The 26,040-nt window shown below is 41.6% G+C and overlaps 2 protein-coding genes across 2 annotated transcripts in view; one reads left to right on the plus strand and one right to left on the minus strand.

Annotated features, from left to right (window-relative positions):
* LOC126236852 (uncharacterized) overlaps positions 1-26,040 on the minus strand; it is a 746,554-nt gene that overhangs the window by 114,917 nt on the left and 605,597 nt on the right. The gene's annotated exons all lie outside the window — the stretch shown is intronic.
* Positions 9,785-26,040, plus strand: part of LOC126235264 (uncharacterized) — a 31,772-nt gene continuing 15,516 nt past the window's right edge. Inside the window, exon 1 of the mRNA XM_049943994.1 lies at positions 9,785-10,368. Within this exon, the coding sequence (XP_049799951.1) occupies positions 9,785-10,368 (584 nt within the window). The remainder of the gene's footprint in view (positions 10,369-26,040) is intronic.

The following is a 26,040-nucleotide window of genomic DNA, read 5'->3' on the forward strand; positions in this document are numbered from 1 at the left end:
GTCACAGTGGTGCCAACTCCTGCTCAAAATGCTGCTGCAGATGCATTATGGTGCGCCAGAGCCACATGCCGAACACAATGCTTTCCTGGCTCGATAGTGCCATTTGGTCGTCCGCTGCCGGTCTTCTTACTACCGTACAATCTCGTGACCGCCGCTGCCAGCAATCATGTACAGTGACTACATTCCTGCCAAGTATTTCTGCAATATCGTAGAAGGAACATTCAGCTTCTCATAGCCCTATTACACGGCCTCGTTCACGCCGATATACGTCGTCTTTGTTGCTTTAAAGGCATTCTAACTAACATCAACTCACCACGTCCATTCACAAAGATAATTAAGTTCGCGATTGTTACAGCGTGTATTTCAATCAAATCTTATTTGCATACTCACAGTGGCGGTACATCACCACTCTTATACGACTGGTGAGGAAACTGAATAGAAATAATCTTTCAAATGTAGAAACACACCTAGAAACTTTAGTTTACGTTGCTCAACTCCTTCTTGGTGCTGCGATATTTTTCCGCAAGTGTAACATGATAACACCGCGACGACACAGGATAAGACGAGAAAAATAAAGGAACAGCAGGAGAAAAAGATTTACCTTACTGAACAGAATAAATTCAACTGACTTGTGTACGACCTCTACAGCATATATTATTATTATTATTATTACTATTATGTAAATTTATTAATGTCTAGCACTACAGTGTGTAACTTACATGACGGACTTTCATGTCTCTCTTTCCTCTGTTACGCGAGAAAATTAGTACGGAAACTGACAGAAAAATGTTCTCTAAGTTCTAACAGTCAGCTTTACTCAATCACGCCGAAGAGACGCCAGCTGCCAGCCCTTACTGGGTGAGGTAGACAGCCACCTTGACAATCTTAAGAGAGGCAACTCAGCAGAAAATGGTTAGAACAGTGCAGCCAAACTGTCTTCTCTGCTTTGTAGGACGCAACAACGTCCAGAGGTAATTTGACAAAGCAGTAATGACACTGTAACAGATTCGTTAAGTGAGACGTGGGAAGAGCAGAATCAATTCCGTCATTACGAATGACGTTGTAGACCAGAGCCTCGCCACGGTGATGTAAAGCCTCCACTCTCACTAGCTTTTGGCACAAAAACCGGTAACCATTCGTATTTCCCTTCTTTGTATACGTTCAATATTCCCCTTCAGTGTTATATGGGCAGCGTCGCCGATTCACTTGAGCAGTATTCTGGGATTGGTCGCACGTACCGTAAGCAACCTTCTTTGTAGTCTAACTGCAGTTTGACAGTTCTTTGCCAGTAAACAGAAAACTGCCACTTGCCTCACCTGCGACTGAAGCTAAGCAATCATTCCATTTCACTTTCCCACAACTTGTTATAACCTGGTATTTGTGTGAGTTGAATGATTCTAATTGTGAATCCTTTGGTAATGAAATATGATACTACGCTTTTCCGTTTCGTGAAATGTCTTTGTACCTCATCGAAAGCGCATCAAGATTTTATCCTTTAGTCGAGTGATATATACCTTCTCCGGAGTGGTTGGTAAAGGACCAGTCTTGTGAATGTATACCTGAAACGTTAGACTCCCGAAATAACAAGTACTTCCGCCTCTAGCCACCACTTCAACAGAAGTTTAATAACTTATCTTATTACTTCTTGAAATGAAGTCATTCGTTTTTATGTGCTACAGCCTTTTCTGAAATTACAGAAATTACTACGGAAAATGAAGCGTTTTCCAAATGTAAAAATATGTTCCGAGGTACAATATCGTCATGTGGCTACGAACAAGTACTCGATTTAAATTTAAAAGCATAGAACTGTGGTGTGATCTATTCTTGAATACTGCTAGAGTGTTTAGGATCCGTACCAGGTCGGATTGAAGGAAGACGTCGAAGCAGTTCAGAGGCGGGTGGCTAGACTCCGTACCGCTAGATTCGAACAACACGTAATTTTTCGGAAATGCTTCGGGAACTCAAATGGGGGATCCCTGGAAGGATGGTGACTTTCGTTGCGAGACACACTACTGAGAAAATTTAGAGAACCATCATTTGAAGCTGACTGCAGAACGATTCTAATGTTACCAACATACATCGAGCATAAGGACCATGAAGATAAGGTACGAGAAATTAGGGCTCAGACGGATGCTTACAGGCAGTCGTTTCTCCCCCGTTCTATCTGCGAGTGAACAGGAGGACAAATGACAAGTAGTGGTACAGGGTACACTCTGCCACGCACCTTACGGTGGCTTGCCGAGTTTCTATGTAGATGTATATGTAGTCGGGAAAATCTTCTTAGTACTATATTTAATAGTCTGTCAGTTACATTATTACTCAACCACACACCAAAAACCAGTAAGTGAAATCAAGTTAACCTTGCAGCGAGGGCGCTAGAGTATGAAGTACGCGAAATGGATATTAACTTCAATTTTTGCGACTTTCGATGCTACGTTGGGTCAGGGCAAATAGCTATTCCATCATTATTGCTTCAGCTACCCTGATGATAGGTTTTCTTTCCATTGTCCACGGCTTCCAGCGTGTCTGTGAGATGTTAGAAAGTGAGCGTGTCGCGTTTGGCGTACAAAATACACCGTGCGCCTGGTCATCCTAGTACAATATCTCCGATCTAGTTTCTGTTTTTTCGCTAATATAGCGACTGTTGTGGGTCTGGTTTTGTACTAATTTATCTATAAGGTACAGAAGATGTTTTTCTTACTCAGGTCACGTGAAAACTTCACAGTGACAAACTTAATGAGCTATCAGAGCACAACTTGCAACCTACATCCTCCTTTATTTGCCGGATGTATTCCAATCAGTCTTCCTCTGCAGTTATTATCCTCTACAAATCCCTCTAGAACCACGGAAGTTATTAAATGATGTCTTAACTGAGGTCCTACCATCCTGTCCCTTCTTCTTCTCCTCAGCCTTTCCCATGTATTCCTTTCCTCGCCGATTCTGCGGAGAATACCCTCATTCTTTACCTTGTCAGTCTACCTGATTTTCAACATTCTTCTATAGTACCTTATCTCAAATGTTTCGAAAATTTTCTGTTCTTGTTTTCCAACAGTCCATGTTTCACCACCAAACAATGTTGTGATCCAATCGTACATCCTCAGAAATTTCTTACTCAAAATAAGGTTTATGTCTGATACGAGTAGACTTCTCAAAAAATGTTCAAGTGTATGTGAATTCTAAGGGACCAAACTGCTTATGTCATCGGTCCCTAGACTTACACACTACTGAAACTAAACTAAACTACCTTATGCTAAGAACAATAGACACGCACCCATGCCCGAGGGAGGACTCGAACCTCCGGCGGGAGGGGACGCGAAGTCCGTGACGTGACGCCTCGAACAACGCGGCCACTCCGCGCGGCCGAGTACTCTTGGCCAGGAATGCCATTTTTGCTAGTGATAGTCTGCATTTGATGTCTTCCTTGCTCCGTCTGTCATGTGTCATTTTATTGCATAGGTAGCGAAATATCCTAACTTCATCCACTTCTTGATCACCAATCCTGATATTGAGTGTCTCGCTGTTCTCATTGTTTGCTACTTCTCATTTCTTTCTTCTTCCGTTTACTCTCAATTCATATTCTGTACTCCTTAGACTATTCATTCCATTCACAGATCCTGTAATTCTTTTTCACTTTCACTGAGGATTGCAATTTTAATCAGTGAATCTTACCGTTGATATCCTTTCACTTTGAATTTTAATTACACTCTTGCATCTTCCTTTCATTTCTCTCGTTGCTTCTTCGGTGTATAAATTGAACAGTACAGGTGCAAGATTACATTCCTTTTTACACCTTTATATTAATCTGAGAATTTCGTTCTTGGTCTCCCATTCTTATTGTTCCCTCTAGATTCTTGTGCATTTTGTATATTACCCGTGTTTCTCTATAGGTTACCGTTACTTTTCTCAGAATTTCGAACATCTTGTACCATTTGACACTGCGGAACACTGTTTCCAGTTCGACAAACTTTATGACCGTTTCTCAATTTTTCTGTAGTCTTGCTTCCTTTATCAACCGCAACTTGTAACTGCGTCTCTCGTGCCTTTATCTTTCCTACAGGAAAACTGATCGTCATGTAACAGATCCTCCATTTGTTTTTCCATTCTACTGTATATTATTCTTATACTATGATAGTAGCGAAAATAATTTTGGGCTTGCACATGAGATATATTTAATGTGAAGACACAGGGTAGGTGGAAGGAAATTTGAGGTGTCGGTGAAAGCAAGGCAAAATAGAAGGAAAACCAGCTTAAAAAGCCAGTTAGAGATTGTGAATCCTAACAAAAGTAACCAAAAGCAGGCTAGGAATTGTGAATCTTAACAAAAGCAACCATTTTATTCAAACAATAAAACAAAAATGCTTTAATGCAGAAAGTTAGCAGAATTTTATATATTAGGGATCGCTACCCATAATTTCTTCCCCCATGAACCATGGACCTTGCCGTTGGTGGGGAGGCTTGCGTGCCTCAGCGATACAGATGGCCGTACCGTAGGTGCAACCACAACGGAGGGGTATCTGTTGAGAGGCCAGACAAACATGTGGTTCCTGAAGAGGGGCAGCAGCCTTTTCAGTAGTTGCAGGGGCAACAGTCTGGATGATTGACTGATCTGGCCTTGTAACATTAACCAAAACGGCCTTGCTGTGCTGGTACTGCGAACGGCTGAAAGCAAGGGGAAACTACAGCCGTAATTTTTCCCGAGGACATGCAGCTTTACTGTATGATTAAATGATGATGGAGTCCTCTTGGGTAAAATGTTCCGGAGGTAAAATAGTCCCCCATTCGGATCTCCGGGTGGGGACTACTCAAGAGGACGTCGTTATCAGGAGAAAGAAAACTGGCATTCTACGGATCGGAGCGTGGAATGTCAGATCCCTTAATCGGGCAGGTAGGTTAGAAAATTTAAAAATGGAAACGGATAGGTTAAAGTTAGATATAGTGGGAATTAGTGACGTTCGGTGGCAGGAGGAACAAGACTTTTGGTCAGGTGATTACAGGGTTATAAATACAAAATCAAATAGGGGTAATGCAGGAGTAGGTTTAATAATACAGGTGAGCAAGATGTATGAGACAGGCGAAATACCCACAGACTTCAAGAAGAATATAATAATTCTAATCCCAAAGAAAGCAGGTGCAGACAGATGGGAAAATTACCGAACAATCAGTTTAATAAGCCACAGTTGCTAAATACTAACGCGAATTCTTTACAGACGAATGGAAAAACTAGTAGAAGCCAACCTTGGAGAAGATAAGTTTGGATTCCGTAGAAATATTGTAACGCGTGAGGCAATACTGACCTTACGACTCATCTTAGAAGAAAGATTATGGAAAGACAAACCTACGTTTCTAGCATTTCTAGACTTAGAGAAAGCTTTTGACAATGTTGACTGGAATACTATCAAATTCTAAAAGTGGCATGGGTAAAATACAGGGAGCAAAAGGCTATTTACAATTTGTACAGAAAGCAGATGGCAGTTATAAGAGTCGACGGGCATGAAAGGGAAGCAGTGATTGGGAAAGGAGTGAGACAGGGTTGTAGCCTCTCCCCGATGTTATTCAATCTGTATATTGAGCAAGCAGTAAAGGAAACAGAAAAATTCGGAGTACGTATTAAAATTCATGGAGAAGAAGTAAAAACTTTGAGGTTCGCCGATGACATTGTAATTCTGTCAGAGACAGCAAAGGACTTGGAAGAGCAGTTGAATGGAATGGACAGTGTCTTGAAAGGAGGATATAAGATGAACATCAACAAAAGCAAAACGAGGATAATGGAATGTAGTCAAATTAAATCGGGTGATGCTGAGGGGATTAGATTAGGAAATGAGACACTTAAAGTAGTAAAGGAGTTTTGCTATTTAGGGAGTAAAATAACTGATGATGGTCGAAGTAGAGAGGATATAAAATGTAGACTGGCAATGGCAAGGAAATCGTTTCTGAAGAAGAGAAATTTGGTAACATCGAGTATAGATTTAAGTGTCAGGAAGTCGTTTCTGAAAGTATTTGTATGGAGTGTAGCCATGTATGGAAGTGAAACATGGACGATAACCAGTTTGGACAAGAAGAGAATAGAAGCTTTCGAAATGTGGTGCTACAGAAGAATGCTGAAGATAAGGTGGGTAGATCACGTAACTAATGAGGAGGTATTGAATAGGATTGGGGAGAAGAGAAGTTTGTGGTACAACTTGACTAGAAGAAGGGATCGATTGGTAGGACATGTTTTGAGGCATCAAGGGATCACAAATTTAGCATTGGAGGGCAGTGTGGAGGGTAAAAATCGTAGAGGGAGACCAAGAGATCATTACACTAAGCAGATTCAGAAGGATGTAGGTTGCAGTAGGTACTGGGAGGTGAAGAAGCTTGCACAGGATAGAGTAGCATGGAGAGCTGCATCAAACCAGTCTCAGGACTGAACACCACAACAACAACAACAACCCATAATTTTACTAGAAGCATCCCATCTGTGACTAATTTTCCAGTTAACCCCAACTTGAGATGATAAGAAAATACTAATAAACGAGGAATTCCTTGAATACGTCTCTACTAAGGTGATGGATTAGTATGGAGTACAAAGTACGTCACGTGCCCCCCTAATGTAAGAAAACGCACGCGTCCTCTCGAGGGGCCGGCCGAAGTGGCCGTGCGGTTCTAGCCGCTGCAGTCTGGAACCGCAAGACCGCTACGGTCGCAGGTTCGAATCCTGCCTCGGGCATGGATGTGTGTGATGTCCTTAGATTAGTTAGGTTTAAGTAGTTCTAAGTTCTAGGGGACTAATGACCTCAGCAGTTGAGTCCCATAGTGCTCAGAGCCATTTGAACCTCTCGAGGGTTAAACAGAAGTATTATAACAAATCATTTACAAGGTAAACACATTATGAAACAGAAGCTATTAGAAACGATCACTAATTTCTATTTTGAAGACAGGTAAAATTGTTAACGGGGACGTAAGCGAAAGCGACAAAAATTGTGAAAATTTTTTATTGGATCGTCCTTCACTACATGGTATTGAAGTTTCAATTTCTGAATATTACGTTCGAATTCCACTCCTAAGTGGGATAAAATAATAACTAACAAACGATTGCATGGAGCCACGCCCCTTTGTTCTGTATTCCCTCATATCACTTACCCCTGCGGTGTGTCCTTGCAGTATTATGCAATCACAATGTGGAGAATATTTCGGTGTTTTGCAGATGCAGAACCTCTACAAAAGTGTACACATGGAAAACCTCAAAATCCTAATGAAAATTACATCTCCGTGAAAGGAAAACCATGCCCCAAGGCAACGTTTCCAAAATTGCTGATGAAGTTACAGCGTGTGATCCATGTTAAGTTTTTAACTGTGCTAATCTTGGCAGACTACGGATTCTGCACGCTTTAGGATTTCATCCAGGACTTTCAAACTGTCAAAATTGAAGGAAATCAGTAACAAAGTGATACAGTGCTACTCAGCTTGAAAATCAGGTTAACCTAAGAGAAGAAGTAAAGAAAAGACTGCTTGAAGATGAAAAGGAGAATGAATGTGGTTTGAACTAGTTCACCCAGATAAGTTAAGGCCTAATACAAGTACTGTTAATACTTTGATTTAGGTTTCCCGTAACCTACATTTTGGCAACTTTATGTACCTTTTCGCTACAAACCACTGACATTAATGTACTTAAATTTGGCATACAGTTACTCAGTACTACAATGAAAGTCTGTGGAAGGAATTTTCATTTGCTTCTATAGTAAGGCATTTACGTTAGAGAAAATCTATAAAATTCTGTACATTTTTCCACAGAATTTTGGAGAGCTATAAAAATCTAGCAAAAGGAGAAATAAATATTCTGTTCCACAATTATTTGTCATAATGGTATCTCAGACTTTGTACAAAAATACATCTGTACTCGTCTAGTTGAAAAAATTTCAATTGTTCATTATTAAAAAGTTGGAACTTCAATAAACATTAAAACGTATTTATAAATCCACATAATATTCCTTAAGAATTGTGCCAAACTCTGTTGCATTTCCTCGAAAACTTTGTACGTTATACCGTTTTGCTCAAAGTATAGCAATTCTGCGTACGTCCCCCCCCCCCCCCCCCCCCCCCCCCGCGCCGGTATTAAAAGACTCAGGTCATTTGCATGTATCATATGTTCCGTGGTGAAAGCCGTGCTTCTGTTTCAAGGCACACCGCGGTGCATGTGCAGCGAAGCATGAGTTATCTGTCCACGTGCTACACAAATTATTGCAAAAATATGTACTCACCCTAAAATTCTGTTCATGAACAAGTAACTACATACTCCAAATAGCTTTACTCTGTCATACTGAACAAATGTGTAGAAGGCAAAACATTTACAAATGTTGCGCAAAACACACCCACACATGTAAGAACGGCAAAAACTGTAGAAAACGGAGGAAACTGCTTATTGTTGTGTTGGCAGATGAGCCAACACCGTGTTACTAGTGGGGGCCGAAATGCAGGCGTTTTAGCTCACGCAGGCTGGCGTGAGGAGGGAAGAACTATACTGACGTGAGGTCTGGAACATGACAAGGAATTAGAATTCAGAAAGCGGACGTAATTAGTTTGATACTTAACTTTAATCCATTAATGATGAACGTCCCTCTTGACAGTACATGATTCACAATATTATCTGTTCAGAATACATTCTTGAAGAATATGGCGCCGTGCTAGGTCGTAGCAAATGACATAGCTGAAGGCTAAACTAAACTGTCGTCTCTGCAAATGAGAGCGTATGTAGTCAGTGAACCATCGCTAGCAAAGTCGGCTGTACAATTGGGCGAGTGCTGGGGAATTTCTCTAGACTAGACCTGCCGTGTGGTGGCGCTCGGTCTGCAATCACTGATAGTGGCGACACACGGGTCCGACGTATACTAACGGACCGCGGCCGATTTAAAGGCTACCACCTAGCAAGTGTGGTGTCTGGCGGTGACACCACACTTATCACGATCAGTAGCTCTTGTTCCTTCATATGATTTTAAAACCTACCACCATACTGAAGTACTGAAGTGTCGGCCAAAAAATACCGTGAGATCCAGAGTACACTACCTCCCTCCTGCACCTGAATTTGGTCGTTAATGGTAGGCATTTCTGGCCTGAGTTCATTAGTATGGTCCGCAAACTCATGTTACGCAAGGCAAAAACTTTCTGAGATATCGATTGAGCAGGAGCCCCACTCTAACTCCCTTAATACCTCTTTTCCTCCACTCGATTGCTTCCCAGTTTTGAAGAAGAGCTTCTGTTCGGATTAAATCTTCGATATATTTAAGTAGAAACTTCGTCTGCAACTTACGCAGACAGTGCCACAAATACCGCAGAACTGGGCGAGTAATTCAGCGATAGCTGATAGCGTATCAGCGAGGTGTCACGGCGGTGATAAGCCAGCAGGCCGACCGGAGGTGTGTTTGTCGCTGGTGCGCCGGGTCAGTCGAGTGCGGAGCCCGGTTCTGTCTGGAACTGGAGGACATCTTGAGGCCCGCATGCTGCCGCGCTGCCAGGTGGACGGCGGAAAGGCTGGGACATGATTAACTTTCGAGCGCAGTTCACCACTAGCGTACTATTTTCGCTGCTGACCTTCATCACCGGAATGTACGGCGTTGTGGCGTTGGACGAAACAGGAAAATGTGATCTTGCTTTCGACGTTTTAGACTGTTCCAATCGTGGACTTTATTCAGTTCCACAGATAGAGAACATAAACGTAAGTTTTCCATTAAAACTGAATCTTTCGTTCAATCACATATCGATCGATACAGATGAAATCTTTGATTTCGTGCATCATTGGCCTGATCACCGCATGTACGTCTCTGAACTTTATCTCGACCACAACAGAATACAGTACCTGCCGGTGGGAACACTGAACTCATTTGTGAGTACTGAAGTTGTGGACTTATCGTGGAACCAAATGAAGAATATTTCGGATAAACATTTCTCCAGCCTACGGGAACTAAAACGGCTGTCTTTGGCCGGGAACCCAATCGGCAAGTTAAACATAACACTGCCACCCAATCTCGAGGAACTCGACGTCAGTTCGTGCGAGCTGTCGTCGCTCGGAGAGCGAACGTTAAAGAGGCTGCACCTAAAAAGCCTCGACATTTCCAACAACAGCCTCGTGGCTGTGGACTGGTCTCTGGTGGACAACGGGACATCAGTGCGTGCGAACAGCAATCCTTGGGACTGCAGCCTGTTGTGGCAGAACAAAGCTGAGTTCGCCAGGAGTCAAGAGCGATGTGCGACGACCACCGGGTCTGCAACGACCACGCCAGTTGCAGCTGAGGTGGGCCCAGAAGCGTCGACGACTGCGGAGGGGGCTCGGGTCCCTGAGGAGCTGCTGTGGAGCTCCTTCGGCATCGTGGAGGCCGTGCTGGTTGGCTGGCTGGTGTACTTCTTGCTGCTGGGGTCGGCGGCCTGGCTGCGAGCGCGCTCTCTGCAGAGGCATCTGGCGCGCGACGGCAACTGGTGGCTCGAACCCCGCCTCTGACGCGCTGTGCCATCTACTCCACTATTCTTTGGAGTCCTAGCTTGCGCCCGCTCGTTCGCGGTTCCGCTGTGTGCGTAAGTAATTGTCCATCCTCTTGTGCACCTCTCAAAACGGAATACGCGAACTGTTAGCTACCGAAGTAGCCAGCAAATGCCCTTTGTGATGTTTCGGCCCCATGTTGTATCCGCGAACTTTTGCACTACTGTGATGGATTCTACGCACCGTTTACGACTGGACCACTTACGCTGTGCATGCCGTTGCATGTTGATTGACGATGAACTCAAATCATCATTTGCGCGAACAGTCACAGATATAACATGTCCAGAAATCCGAGGCCAAAGTGTCCGACACGTGGCGCAGTAAGGAATTTTAGAATAGAACTGCACTGTGCCAAAGTGTTGTATGATTCACTTTCTGCCAAAAAAAGTCTGGTGACGTGTTCTGTATGACAACATTGCGTGTTGGTAAGAGAGATCGGCTTGGATTCCACAGTGCCAGAATGAGATACTCCGTTATCACTATTCCTGTCCCGAAGTCTGAGAGTACAAGCGTTACACTCGTAAATATGATAATGGTGCAGAAGCACATAATATGTTTGCTTGTTCCATGTACTGCACAATTTTCTCAATTTGTTCGAAGCCGTGAATGTGGATTGGATATCGCTAATAATCTTTTTGGTGTTACCAAGATTTCATAGTGCGAGGGACGAATATTTAGCTGGAACGTAAGTGCCATTTTTCCATTTCGCTAAGAGTCGACTACAATGTGAAGCTGTTGTCGCCTGTTTAAAAATAAGAACTGATTTTCATGTATAATATTTTGGACTGATGCTCAGTATATTGAATTAACGTTGAAAGTTATGTGACCATAAATGATAATCTGTAATAACTTGTACTGGAACCTTCCTTAACATTTTATATTCTATTTTTTTTTTTTTGTATGTTCACCTTTAAGTAATTTGCAAAGAGTCACAGACAATACAGTCTCAAATTTACTCACTGGATGATCCCATCTACGTCGATGTAGGACAACATTTGTCAATTTGGATATAAACAGCTTGAAAAATTCGTCAGACAGTGAAGAAACTATCGTCAGGCAACGTCCACTACATCAGTAGAAAAGTTTAGTACAATAGACTTCAGGAGTGTTACACAAGAAAATATGTGAGTCAAGAATTTTTAAGAAGATAATTTATTGATTCGTGTACATAGATATATTTAGAAAGTCGTTTCTACACGTGCCTCAATTTTACAGTACCCAAAAGTAAAATAAAATAACTTTGAGAAATTTTGTTTTCTTCTCTTTTCCGTCAATGACGGTTCCCATTTCTATATCTGAAAAGTAATTTTTCGAAAGGAAATAATAGTGGCTTGACTTGTATGTAGCGCTATTATACCTAATCTAATTAATTGAAAGTGTGAAAGTTCTCACAAAAAAATGTCATTTACATCGCATCTGCCCTGATTCAATAATCTTCACTTCCTGGTGGATACCGAAAACCTGTGTGAGGGAAACTATGAGTTAATATAGACAAAATTTTATATTGCACGCACTTTAGTGGATATAATTTGACCATATTTCTGTATTCATATCCATATGAACCTTCTGAAAAGTTTGTGTACACTGTCTCATACACTTTTAGTTACTGCTTGTTTAGCTGAAGAAAATTAAGAATACACCCAAGATAAGATAATTGAAATGACGTAATCATAAACATGTCTAATTTCCCTACATTTAAATGCAACTGAATGCTTCCTTATACCAACATGTTTCTTACAGTTCCACTTCCGCCTTCGTCAGTTTGGTTGCATTCCTCGATCCCATCTTGGGCACATCCCGGTATTCAGATATGTTTCACACCTAAGGACAACTACGCCCCAACTGTCTATTATCTAAGAATGTTGTTCATGTTTTAATTGCTTTCCTTTTAATTTAGGTAATTTTGTGGAACTAAATTTAGAGGATTAAGAAAAGAAATAATATTTTAGTCGTAACTGAAACAACGTGGATGGAAAATATCGTCTCGTACTTCGTGAACAGATTTGAGAGCGAAACATCGTTAAATAAAAACACAAGACAAAGTTTAATCTTCTCTACATATTTCGGTATAGCACTATATTCGTAAAACCCGAGGTAATCTATTTGATAACGACGTTTGGGTCACTGAACACATTGGTTCTACCGTGAACCGACAAAATAAATTTTTGTTGGTATTCATGCCAAGTAATTACGAAATGGCAGTCTCTAGGGGAAACAATATCGGCTGAAAATATTTAATAAGAAGAAAATTCGTGCTGTTTTTCTATCGGAACTATTTTTATGATTTTATCCAAGTCAGGAGTTATAAATTGCCTACTCTTTGTAACAAATTTATGTCCAATTGTAGTAGTGATCGTCAGATCTGCAGGAAGATTTGGAATGCATTAGGAAAGTAGGCTTAGCAGACCTGCATCTAAATATGGCACAGGTTTGAGAAAGACTAAACTTTAGCTGAATTCGATGACAGCAACTGGTAGCCTTGAACAGGATGTCATAATCTCTGGTGAAAGGGGAAAAATGTGGTTTCTAGAGAGCAAGCTACATGAAGAAACAGATATTGAGATGTGAAAGTTTCTTTCTAACTTCGGCTGTTCTGAAAAAGTATTTGTTAAGCTGCGTGTTTGTCCAATATTAATCCAGTCCTTTTCGGAAAGAGTTTTGTAAGACACGTAATTCTGGTCAGTACGAAAAACTTAGAACACCGGCAACATCTGTAATCCTGGACTGGCGTGCTGCGGCTTATCTGTTGTCTTGCATGACGGAGATCCAGTTCTTCTTACCGTTATCTTATCTCACTATGAAAACAGAGTTTGAAGTTGGGCTCGGCTACGGCTGAAGATTGCGCCTGTTGATCCATACATTAAGATAAGAGTAACACGCGTTGCTGCACAGTAATTCTCCAGGCAGCAGTCTAAAGTAAGGTTCAAACGTGAAAAATATCTATGGGCGTTTTTGTAGTAAAGTGTAGTTTCTGCAAACAGGAACGTTATTTTCATTAAAATATTTTCGCACAGTGATTACGTCGCATCCCAAAGACAATTTAATGGCGAAGATTACGGCCGTGGGAGCTAACGGTCTCTGTACCTTCATTTTTTACATTGATATGCATTCCCACTTCCATGTTATTCGCAATAAACAGGAAAATGAAAATAAGATATGTTTTTTGATGGAAACAATCATCGAATAATGCATGAAGGTTTCCACGTTGTTGAGAATACAATGCAACTTATACTGTAAAGTGCTTTTTATCATTTGTTCGTTCCCTCTTAAGTTTTATTTAAATCTAAGACCTCTTCTGCCTTAGTGTAAAACATAATAACATGTGTAACTGGATTGACGGGAAATCAAAATTATTCTTTAGCAAAATTGTAGCATGTTCTTCTCGATTTGAGGAAAAACAATCACGAGAATGACAGAAAACTGATAGTGGATGCTTTTTTCTATGTCAGATATCAGGAACCGTTTAGGTTCCATGAAAACCGTATTTTTCCGAGAAGGTTATATTCTTGTATAACAAGTTATTGAAATACATGGAACGGTCCCCACCCCCTCTTCTCACAGAGACAGGCACGCAAGACAGAGACGAGAAAAGAACGCAGATGCATTCGGCTTGGAAGGATTGTGCATGAAAAGTACCGATCACATAACACTACAAAAGACGTTTGGCTGAAAGTGACCACCGTGGGGGCTTTGTATATGGTAAGTGATTATTTTTCTGTATCATGCCACTGGTTGATATGTTAACAATTGTTTTTAATAACATTAAATGCGCCTCGTTTCGAGTGAATTCCATTCATCGTCATGTGAATGACATAAAGACGCAATAAATTACTCTAAATTAAAAGTGGACCTGCTTAAAATTGATGCATTACACCTGTGAGCATGTAGGTTTAGTTCTTCCCTATTTCCTGACAATAGTGTCGGGTCTGCTCTTCCCGCCTACCACTGTATAAGTCCATGCTACGTTCGAAGACGACATTACTGTTAAGAAATTGTATGGATGGATTCGGTTGTTAGATGATTTTACAAAAAGCTGTAATATAGCACTGAAACTAACTGGAAACATGGTATTAGTAATGTCATTTTTGTTGCGTTACTGTTCGTGTTGACACACGCAAGCCACATAGATTCTAGTTTCAAACGTAAACACTCTCTTTTCTTATTAATATATGATTGCGGACTAAAGATGAGAGATTGATTAACAGTTCTGGGTGGTCTAATATATGTGAGTATGCAACTGTCAGTCGATACGTGATTGTTTTCTGGTGGTCGAGCGCCCTGTGACAGATGACACATAATTTACTTAGATAAATAGTTTGTTCAGGACAGTGTATAACAGTTGGTCGTGACTCCTCTAACACGGCTTATCGAATTTTATTATTATTATTCAATTGAAATTCCATCACTATTTCCATTTAGATCTTGTATGCACCCAGAGGCCACACGGTGATCTCAATGGCGAGTTGAATAAACACTACAGAGTCTGTAATTGATTTGGCTTCGAAGGTTTAGTGCTTACAGCAATTTATTATGACCCCATTAAGGGGGGTTTAATACGAAGTTCAAAGCCAGTTACATTATACACAGCTCTGAGACTCCTAAATGAGCTAGGCAGCTAATTTCCTTGCACAATTCTTCAGATACAGACTGTATCCGTCATTGTGGAGCAAATTCAAACGCCCTTATTAAACTTCATAACAGATTCCATTAGTATGGCAGAGTAGGATTCGAATCGTATTCGTGTCTTCGACTGGCAATGCTCTTGCTGACTAAATTTTTGCTGTCCTCTATTGAGATGCCAAAAATTATACATACTAGCGTCTGACATTACTGTTCAGATGAATACACATACATTAAGGATCGTCTATAAACATAGACATGTAGCAAATGGAAAGAAAAGGTGCACGTATATATTATAGTACGTAAAATATGAAACGTGCTATTGATGAACTGGTGTTACACATCAAACATTATAAAGTACGGTAAAAAAAGAAAAAGAACGTAACTTTGAAAAAAAATTGCCTGAATCAGGGCAGAAAGAGGACACGACATTGACGTTCTCTGGACATGAGAAACGAATTTCAGCCAGGAGCATGACACTGAGACTATTATTGGCAGTGACAGTCACACGAAGAAAGACGACCGACGTACTGCAAAACCTATTCAGAGAACTTAAAGTACTGCTTTACACGGCTTAAATTACGAAACTTTTCCTCTACATATGCTGAGACCACACAGATAAAGATAGGGAAATAATAAATAGCTCGTAAAGGTGCATACCAGCAGTCATTATTCCCACGTTCCCACCGGGGAATTGAATGGGAAGACACACTAATATATGATGCAAAAACAACCACACTCCGCCACAACGGAAAATGATTTGCGGAGTGTAGCTGATGACTGAGATATCTTTATTAATAGAAATGGCGGTGCATATGGTTTCTAAATCCTAGTCTGTGTCTGTGTCTGGTTATCCACAGATCAGTCAACTTCGTCACCTGATCTGATTAATTCTGTACTTAGGTCGTACATTTTTTTGTCATTACTCAGATCCGAATAAAAAGGTAACGATAACATTACTTAACGAAGTGATAAATACAGAGACATATTTTTAATTACATATATTATATATCAGATCTATTATTGTTTGTATTGATCATTCAGTGACTAATTTATCTATTAACTTTTTGCAGCTCATGTTCTACAGGACAGGACTCTCTTTTTAGGTCGCGAATGTTTTTGATCGTTCCTCATATGCATCCCCTAGGTTAAGCCGTCAGCACACGGATAGTGCTTTCGAACGCTAATATTGAGCGTGGCGACCTGAGCTTGCTGATGTCAGAAACGACGCGACTTGCGCATACGCTATGTGTGCTGCAACGTGGTATACAGTATACTATCACAGCGCGCTCCATCGGCGGTTGTCCACTGTATCTGGCTCGCGCATTACAATGTTTACAAAAAGAATGGGCCTAAAATTTCTACGTTAGCTCTATCAAAACGCACATATTCCCCCTTGTCCGTCTGCTAGTCATGTTGTTCTGTCTGTAGTATACATAAACACTTCAGCATCCATGGACTTGTTAATGCCGAAAGGAAAGTACCATGTCCGTTCAATAAGGTCATTCTAAGGACATTCTTACTACATCATTGTCCCTGTTCAGCAACAGAATCTTTGCAACATGTGAAATACGAAACTTATAAAAGTGTTAAATATCTTCCTGCAGGTCGTGCAAGCTGTCTTGTAGATTAAGCCAGTCAGACAAACCCACTCCTTAGAATATCGCACTTATATTTACATAACATCGAATATTACAGAATATACTTTTATCAATCTAATAAGAAAGTATCATAACTTGTTAACAAACGCAAAGGATAATAAACAGATTCTGGATACAGTGAGACGCGAACCAATAACAAATCATCTGATTTCTTAGAGTTCTGCAACTCTGCTCATTGCGCTCTATCGCCCGCGAGCGTTACGCGATCATACTTCGTATTTTGATATCGCCTGGAAGCTTTCATTGTAGATATTTTATTAACTGACATTTAATTATAACAAACTCTACCAAGAACATTGAATGTTTTATGGATACTCGGTGTACTGTTATCTTGAAACGCTATAATCCTATAATACGCACTTTATTGCAAAAAATAATAAATTAACGATGAGAGATCCTCAGTTTCTTTCTGATGCTTAACAATTAATAAATTAATGACGACAGATCTTCAATTTCGTGATGCTTAGAAACGACATATATACATACCGGCTTCAATACGGCGTCTCGCGACTCTGTTCTGAAGAGAGATGGCGTGCGCGTGATATAGGTGGCATTCTTCTGGAAATCGCGGTCGTTCGAGCAGCCACGTGAACACTCAACCGTGCGGCAAGGCAGCGGCAGTGCTAACAGTGATGTGGAAGCGACCGTGTGACAACACAAATACTGAGCAGATCTGCCTACCCAGGAGCGAGCATTCTTCTGTTTCATTTGTCAAAGTTCATACACATGCTCAGAGTATGTGTCACGCTAGATATTGCTCTGCATGTTCGGAAAGACTCCCAACGGTGTTTTTCTTTTTTTAACGCTATGACGGCAAATACGAGGTGCGGCTAGAAAAAAACCGGACTGATGCTGGAAAAAATATTTATTTACAATTATTTACAATTTCATGTTATCTCCTTCAATGTACTCTCCTCCTCGGTCTCTACACCGCTCCATACGAATTTTCCACTGTTCATAGCAATGCTGCAGATCATTTTCGGTAAGTCCATACATTACTTCCGTCGCTTTTTCTTTTACTGCTTGAACAGTCTCAAATCTAGTTCCTTTCAAAGCTGACTTGACTTTAGGGAAAAGAAAAAAGTCACAGGGGGCCAAATCAGGTGAGTAGGGTGGATGATCTAAGATGGGAATGTTGTGGTTTTGCCAAAAACGTCTTCACTGACAACGCACTGTGAGCTGGGGCATTGTCTTGGTGAAGGATCCATGACTTTTTTCTCCACAAATCGTTCCGTTTTCTCCGTACTCGCTCACGTAGGGTAGCCAGGACGCTAATGTAGTAATGCTGATTCACTTTGTCCCTCTGGTACCCAATCAATGTGCACAATCCCTTTGATGTCAAAAAAAAAAAAAAAAAAAAACAATCATCATTGCCTTGAATTTCGATTTTGACATTCGTGCTTTTTTTTGTCGTGGAGAACCAGGAGTTTTCCAATGCATCGATTGGCGTTTAGTTTCGGGATCGTAAGTAAAAAACCACGATTCATCGCAAGTAATAACATTTTGTAAGAAGGTGGGATCACTGTCAATGTTTTCCAGGATGTCAGAACAAATCGTTCTTCGGCGTTCCTTCTGTTCAATTGTGATACACTTTGGAACCATTTTTGAACACACTTTGTTCATGTTGAAACTTTCATGAAGAATCTGCCTAACACTTTCCTTGTCAACTCCTGTTAACTCAGACACTGCTCTGATTGTTAAACGGCGATCTTGTCGAACAAGTTTACCGAATTTTTCAATGTTTGCATCAGTTTTTGCTGACAATGGTCTGCCAGTGCGAGTGTCATCACTGGTGTCTTCGCGGCCATCTTTAAATCGTTTAAACCACTCAAACACTTGTGTTCGCGATAAACAATCATCGCCGTACACTTGTTGTAACATTACAAACGTTTCACTTGCAGATTTTCCTAGTTTGAAACAAAATTTGATGTTAACACGCTGTTCTTTCTGTACACTCAACATTTTCCGACGCACAGACAAAACGTCAACTACTTAAAACAGGCGCCACGGGCAGACTGAGTGCAGGAGGCAGATGAAACTCGAGCAGTAGGCGGAGCGAGAGTCACGTGACAGGCCACGCGACTTTCAGCCTTATTGCATTCGTTTTATTGTTTCACCAGTACTAGTCCGGTTTTTTTCTAGCCACACCTCGTAGTTGGAATTTTCTAATGCGGCACCCTGTGCCGATAGCTTTGCCTGCATTTCACTGGTCGGGGCAGAATTTTGTGTGCTCTCTTCCGGCTTCCATCCAGTGTGGTCTCTTCCTTTCGACATAGGGGTGATGGTCTCTTATCCACGATATGTTTACTTGTGATGGTCTCTTATCCACGATGTGTTTACTTGATAAGACATAACTCAGTCGCCTGGAATGGCTAGCAAAAATTGTTTAGTTATCAGAAATTAATCACCCATCTTAATATTTGCAACACGACTGGCATAATATTCGTGAGACTGCTCGGTTTCACTGGATAAGTTGAGATGCTGGCAGCGGTAGCAGTGCCAAAAGACTATCTCCAGTTTGTAAACATTCTGGAACCAGATACAAGCATACAAAAAGCGAAAAACCTAACCACTAAACTGTAGAAAAAGGAGGCAGTACTCTAGTTGGTAGGCTATTGAAATAGTAGCAGTTATAGTCATTCTTTTGGTTCAAATGGCTCTGAGCACTATGGGACTTAACTTCTGAGGCCATCAGTCCCCTAGAACTTAGAACTACTTAAACCTAAGTAACCTAAGGACATCACACACACCCATGCCGGAGACAGGATTCGAACCTCCGACCGAAGCGGTCGCGCAGTAATTCTTTTAGTTACTAAGACTACCTTAGCACTAAAATCAGTTTTTAAGAAACTGAACTGTTTTATGGAAACTGGAATTCATCCAGTTTTGAGTCAGTTATGGAGTGTAATACAGAGGGTGTTAAAAAAGTGTCGAATATTTTGAAAGGTAGTAGTACCCACCAAAACAAGAATTAAAATTTCAGTAAACATGGGCTCTAAAATGTATACCTTCAGTCCTATGATCACTTGTTTAGTAGAAGAGTTGTGTTTCAAGTAGCGAAGATGAACAAGTGCTCATAGCTCTTAAGGAATACATTTTAGAGCTCATATTTCTTGGACTTGCGTCCTCGTTTTCGTCGGTACTATCACCTCTCAAAATATTAGAAAATTTTTTTACACGCTAACTAAATTACTGATGCACTAAACGTAGACTCACCAGGTCCTAGTCTGTTTCTCGCAAATGTGATGTATATTTCTCACTCACTGGCGATCTCCTCGGTAGACTCCCCTTCGCGAGAGTGACTAATGCATGCTGCGTCCCCCTGAACTTACTTTTTGACTTCTGTTTAATCTTCTTATTAGAAAGGCGCTTTAAAATGAATTTGGAGGTGGATGAACAAGTGGACTCATGGCGAGCGCATCAAAAGTACTCTTTTTAATCTTTGATTATGTCGATTTTCGAATAACACTTGTATTAACTCACCTGGACAATCACCCTGGACACATAAGCCAATACCTACTTTAACAGGTGTTGCAGACAACCGCGCATGGTTTTCACCGAGTTCCTTACCATGTTACAGAAAAAAATGTTCAACTGCGTGTGAAATCTTATGGGACTTAACTGCTAAGGTCATCAATCCCTAAGCTTACACACTACTTAACCTAAATTATCCTAAGGACAAACACACACACCCATGCCCGTGGAAGGACTCGAACCTCCGCCGGGACCAGCACACAGTCCATAATTGCAGCGCCTTACCATGTTACAGCCTTGACGTTAATGCCACGAGTGATTTCAGAGCTCTGCACTGGAAGTGCGCGAACAATATATCAGCTGCGAACATTCTTACTATGTGTTCAATCGGAATCTATCTTTGTATAGTGCACACAAATGCACCCTACGTTCTCACGTCTGAATAGCGGCACATACGTCGTCTTCAACTGCTAAAATCTTGTATACTATGACGCCAATACAGCTACGCTCACGATGCAACGCACCACCATCCGCCACAGCTATCCCATATCTGTTTCCCACCACAGCACTCACACGTGTGGTGTCCCACTATGCTCCGTGCAGATTATCTTGCTAAGACGAAAGCCGGCTGTTGTGCGTTCCATTTAGCTTCTGTGACACTTCCATTCCTTTTTTTTCAATCAGTACTGATTTCGTAATCGGTTTTCTTTACTGCATCCGTATAATTTATTTATCTTCGTTGTCTCTATTGAATTTACCTTTTATTTTACTTAAGTTCGTTTCGTTTCAATATCAGACAGTACAATATTTTAACTTTAAACATTCAAATCAACCTCCTCACTGTCTCCGTCAATCAGCGGCCTCCCCGAAGAATTTCCTTCTTCGGTCGTCCTACATGCACCATAGCATTGCTTGGATTATGTGCCAAATTGGGCCAAAGTAACCCTGCTTTAAGTTACGTATTAACTTCTGCAGGAGAAGCATGCTGCTGTAAAATCACTGCAATTTATGCCACGATTAACTGATTTCGACGCTACGGTCGCAGGTTCGAATCCTGCCTCGGGCATATATATGTTTGTGATGTCCTTAGGTTGGTTAGGTTTAAGTAGTTCTAAGTTCGAGGGCACTGTTGACCTCAGAAGTTAAGTCTTATAGTGCTCAGGGCCATTTGATTTGAACTGATTTCGACTTTTTGCCCTTTTGACGAGCGTACTCCTATACTCGTAAAATTAAACGGTCATTCTGTGCCTGTGGATACAAATGTACATCGCTCACTTTAACGCCAGTCGTGAAAAAAAAAGAAAGCGAATAAGAACTACGTTCCACATTTGCCAATATTATAAGAAAACGTTAGTGCCATAGTGGCCTACATACGTAAGCATAGAAACTCATAACACAGCACATGGATCATTTTTCTATGCGTATTATCTTGGATCCTTCCATTCATTCTGCTGTATATCATCAGCTTGTGACATAACTATTTACCATTCCATGTCACATAGACGGTGTCGTTGGCTTTGTGACCTATGACGTCAGATTCTTCTTTCCGACCACAAATATTTCAGTCGTGGGTTTTCCGACCGTCAAAGGAAACTGCAATAGTGAGGGAGGCTCTGCTGACCGTTTTGTAATAAAAGCTCCCTTCAGATCCTGTGCTACGACAAATTTACGCAGCGTTAATGATCTGGTGCCGCTGATTAAAAAATTACACATTTTCATTGGTATACGAACATTTTCCATCCACTGACTGACCGCACAGCCTGCGAATTTCAGAAGCTTTCCTCCACTGAGCATTTTGTCCATCATCATCACACACACTTCATCAACACTGTGTGATGGAGATGTCCTACAGCTTCACACACGCGGCAAAATAATCGGACTTCTCTATCCGTGTATTCCTCCGATAATCCTAGTTCTTACACATTCCGCCACAGACATTAGTTGAAGTGAAAAATGCAACGGGAAAGGCATATTTTACTTATTTTCATAGTTTCTGTCGTAGCCATTTCAAATTCTAGCATCGCAATATTCGGTGGCCTCGCATGCATCTTCCTTTTCAGTCGAGAAAAACTTCTCTCATATGTATTTTGACTTTTGTCTGTCACAACACCAAGAAGGAGATGGGCGACATAGAAGAAAGCCGATACTCGTGTTTCTACATCTCAAAGATGATGTCTGTTCAAATTTCACAGTTGCGAAAGAATGGCGCTAGTAGTGCCACTAACAGCATACAAATCAGGTGTGCTTTAAATACTTCTCACGGTCGTGAGCATTAGCTACCTTTAAGATTGGATGTGGTGAGTTTATATTGGCCATGAGTGTCTTTAAGGGGACAAAGACGCCATTATGAACAACTCAGCGATTTTGAACGAGGTCTTGTAATAGGGCCACGAGAAGCTGGAGGTTCCTTCTGCAATACTGGAGAAATGTAGCCACGGTACGTGGTGGCCATGAGAATGTCCGGTCGTAAGATGAGTGGACTGCGGACGGCCACGTAGCACTACGGAGAAGCCAGATGGCTCTGTCGCATCGTACTACACCTGCAGCAGCAATCTGAGCAGCAGTTGGCAACATAGTGACACAACAAGCTGTTACGAATCGGTTACTTCAAGGACAGGTCCGAGTCAGACGCCCTGTAGTGTTCAGTCTACCGATCCCAAACCATCGCCATTTGTGACTTCAGTGGTGTCAAGCGAGCGTTCATGTGTGTCTGATTGGTTCTACCTCGGTGCCGGAGGTGGCCGTGTGTTTGTTAGGTGAAGCCCTGTTAACGGCTTGCAACCAACCCGTCTGCGTGCTACACACAATTGACCCAAACGTACCCGAGTTATGGGCTGGGTTGCGATTTCGTATGAATGCAGGAGCACTCTCGTGGATGTCCCACGTACTGACTGTAAATTTTTACGTCGGTCTGGGGAGTCGACCTATTATGGTGCCATTCATGAACAGCATTTAAGGTGTGTTTTCCAATAGTATAACCCTAATCCATATACCGCTATTGAAACCCAACATACTTTACAGAGTATCGACTTGTCTCTTGTCTGTTCTATCACAAGATCTGTTACCAGTCGAGCACATGTGGGACATCACTGGAAGTGGACTCCGGCGTCATGCACAGAGCATTATCCGTCCTTATATTGATTGACCATACGCAACTGGCATGTAACACCATTCCACAAACTGACATCCGGCACCTCTACAACACAATGCAAGTACGTTTGACTAAGGAATTTATTGCTAGCGCACTCGAGCAGATGTAATTTCGATGGATTGCTCACGCACTGCCTGCGATATGAAAGCTATGAGAGAATCAGACCAGAGAGCAGTGTTGACTGCAGTAGGAACTGTGTGGCAGTAGTAGTAAGTAGTAGCTAGCAGTGTGGTGTATCGAGTTGGCGGGACCGGTCGTGGGGAGCGATGGCGGTACCTGAGCATTGTAGTATAAGGTAAAAGCAGCCTCGCCCATATGTACTATTGTTATATCAAGTCCCATGTAAATGAATTTTCTTTAAATTTCTTAATAATAATCTTTCTTATAAAAGTTAACTTTTGACAATCATTCATCTCAATTTAAAGAATTTACTAATTTCTCCAATGCATGGTCATCCCGATTATTGTAAAGAAAAATCAGTTGTTTCTTTTTATACATGACAAATCTATCGGCCAGCATTGCACTGGGCTGTGCCAGAAAAATTTCTTATAGGAGCAGATATATATGCGTTATCCGGCGACTTCATTGAGGTAAGAGTTTTCAGTTTATTAAGTACGATCTTTCAGGGCCTGACGCAGCACTGCTGACGTCCAAATTTACCAGTTTAGATTCACAGGCAATTATTGAAAGGTTATAAGTGAGCCACAATTTTATTGAGGGGTTAGTCACATTGTATTATTGGTAGGTTATACTAAATGTGAATGTCATACATAATTATTTTTACTGTGGCGAGGTTACACTAAATGTCAATGCTATTTATACTTATATTTTTTACTGTTAGGAGGTTACACTAAACGCAAATATTATATACTTATATTTTTTATTGTTAGGAGGTTACAAGTTGACATTTGCAATGGCTTATCTCGCGCCTACATTGGCCTGTGATCTTGCGAAGTAAGTCACTTAGATATGTTATCTAGACAAATTTATTTCCGAAATGTCATTATTCTACATTAATTACCTTTTGGTGATGCGATTTTTTCCCGTTAGTATATTTCTATTTCTCACGGAGTATAGAAGTCAAATAGCTTAAGTCTGCTAAACTACACGCAGCACAGGCTTTCGGAGAGAGCGCGTCATGACAACACATCCACTGTTGGTGAGCGACTGGCGTAAATCAGCAAAGGAGGGGCGCTGGTCGGAAAGCCCACGGTGCAAAACTGCTTCTTTGGAACCTGAGGCAAGTACAAAAGGGTCGGGATGCTCCCGTAGCCGAATGGACATTCTTACGGTCCAGTGCTTCGATCTTTGAGCATCCAAATGCTCCATGGGATTGTGAAGCAGCTGAATGGGTTGAAAATAAATCGCCAGGTCCTGACGGGATTCCAATTCGGTTTTACAGAGAGTGCTGCATTACCTCCTTACTTAGCTTGCATTTATCGCGAATCTCTTGCCCAACGTAACGTCCCGAGCGACTGGAAAAAAGCGCAGGTGACGCCTGTATATAAGAAGGGTAGAAGGAGGGATCCTCAAAATTACAGACCAATACCCTCAACATCGGTTTGTTGGCGGATTCTCGAACATATTCTCAGTTCGAATATACCGAATTTCCTTGAGACAGAGAAGTTCATGCATCAGCTCGGCTTTAGAAAGCATCGCTCCTGCGAAACGCAACTCGCCCTTTTTTTACATGATATCTTGCGAACCATGAATGAATGGTATCAGACGGATGCCGTATTCCTTGACTTCCGGAAAGCGTTTGACTCGGTGCCCCACTGCAGACTCCTACGTAAGGTACGAGCATATGGGATTGGTTCCCAAATATGTGAGTGCCTCGAAGACTTCTTAAGTAATAGAACCCAGTACGTTGTCCTCGATGGTGAGTGTTTATCGGAGGTGGAGGTATCATCTGGAGTGCCCAGGGAAGTGTGGTAGGTCCGCTGTTGTTTTCTATCTACATAAATGATCTTATGGATAGGGTGGATAGCAATGTGCGGCTGTTTGCTGATGATGCTGTGCTGTACGGGAAGGTGACGTTGTTGAGTGACTGTAGGAGGATACAAGATGGCTTGGACAGGATTTGTGATTGGTGTAAAGAATGGCAGCTAACTCTAAACATAGATAAATGTAAATTAATGCAGATGAATAGGAAAAAGAATCCCGTAATGTTTGAATACTCCATTAGAATTGTAGCGCTTGATACAGTCGATTAAATATTTGGGCGTAACATTGCACAGCGATATGAAGTGGGACAAGCATGTAATGACAGTTGTGGGGAAGGCGGTTCATTGGTAGAATTTTGGGAAGATGTGGTTCATCTGTAAAGGAGACCGCTTATAAAACACTAATACGTCCTATTCTTGAGTACTGTTCGAGCATTTGGGATCCCTATCAGGCCGGATTGAGGGAGGACATAGAAGCAGTTCAGAAGTGGGCTGCTAGATTTGTTACTGGTAGGTATGATTGTGGTGTCACCGCCAGACACCACACTTGCTAGGTGGTAGCCTTTAAATCGGCCGCGGCCCGGTAGTATAAGTCGGACCCACGTGTCGCCACTATCAGTGATTGCAGACCGAGCGCCGCCACACGGCAGGTCTAGAGAGACGTCCTAGCACTCGCCCCAGTTG

Source organism: Schistocerca nitens, chromosome 2, assembly GCF_023898315.1.
Source record: "Schistocerca nitens isolate TAMUIC-IGC-003100 chromosome 2, iqSchNite1.1, whole genome shotgun sequence".
Classification (NCBI taxonomy): Eukaryota; Metazoa; Arthropoda; class Insecta; order Orthoptera; family Acrididae; genus Schistocerca; species Schistocerca nitens.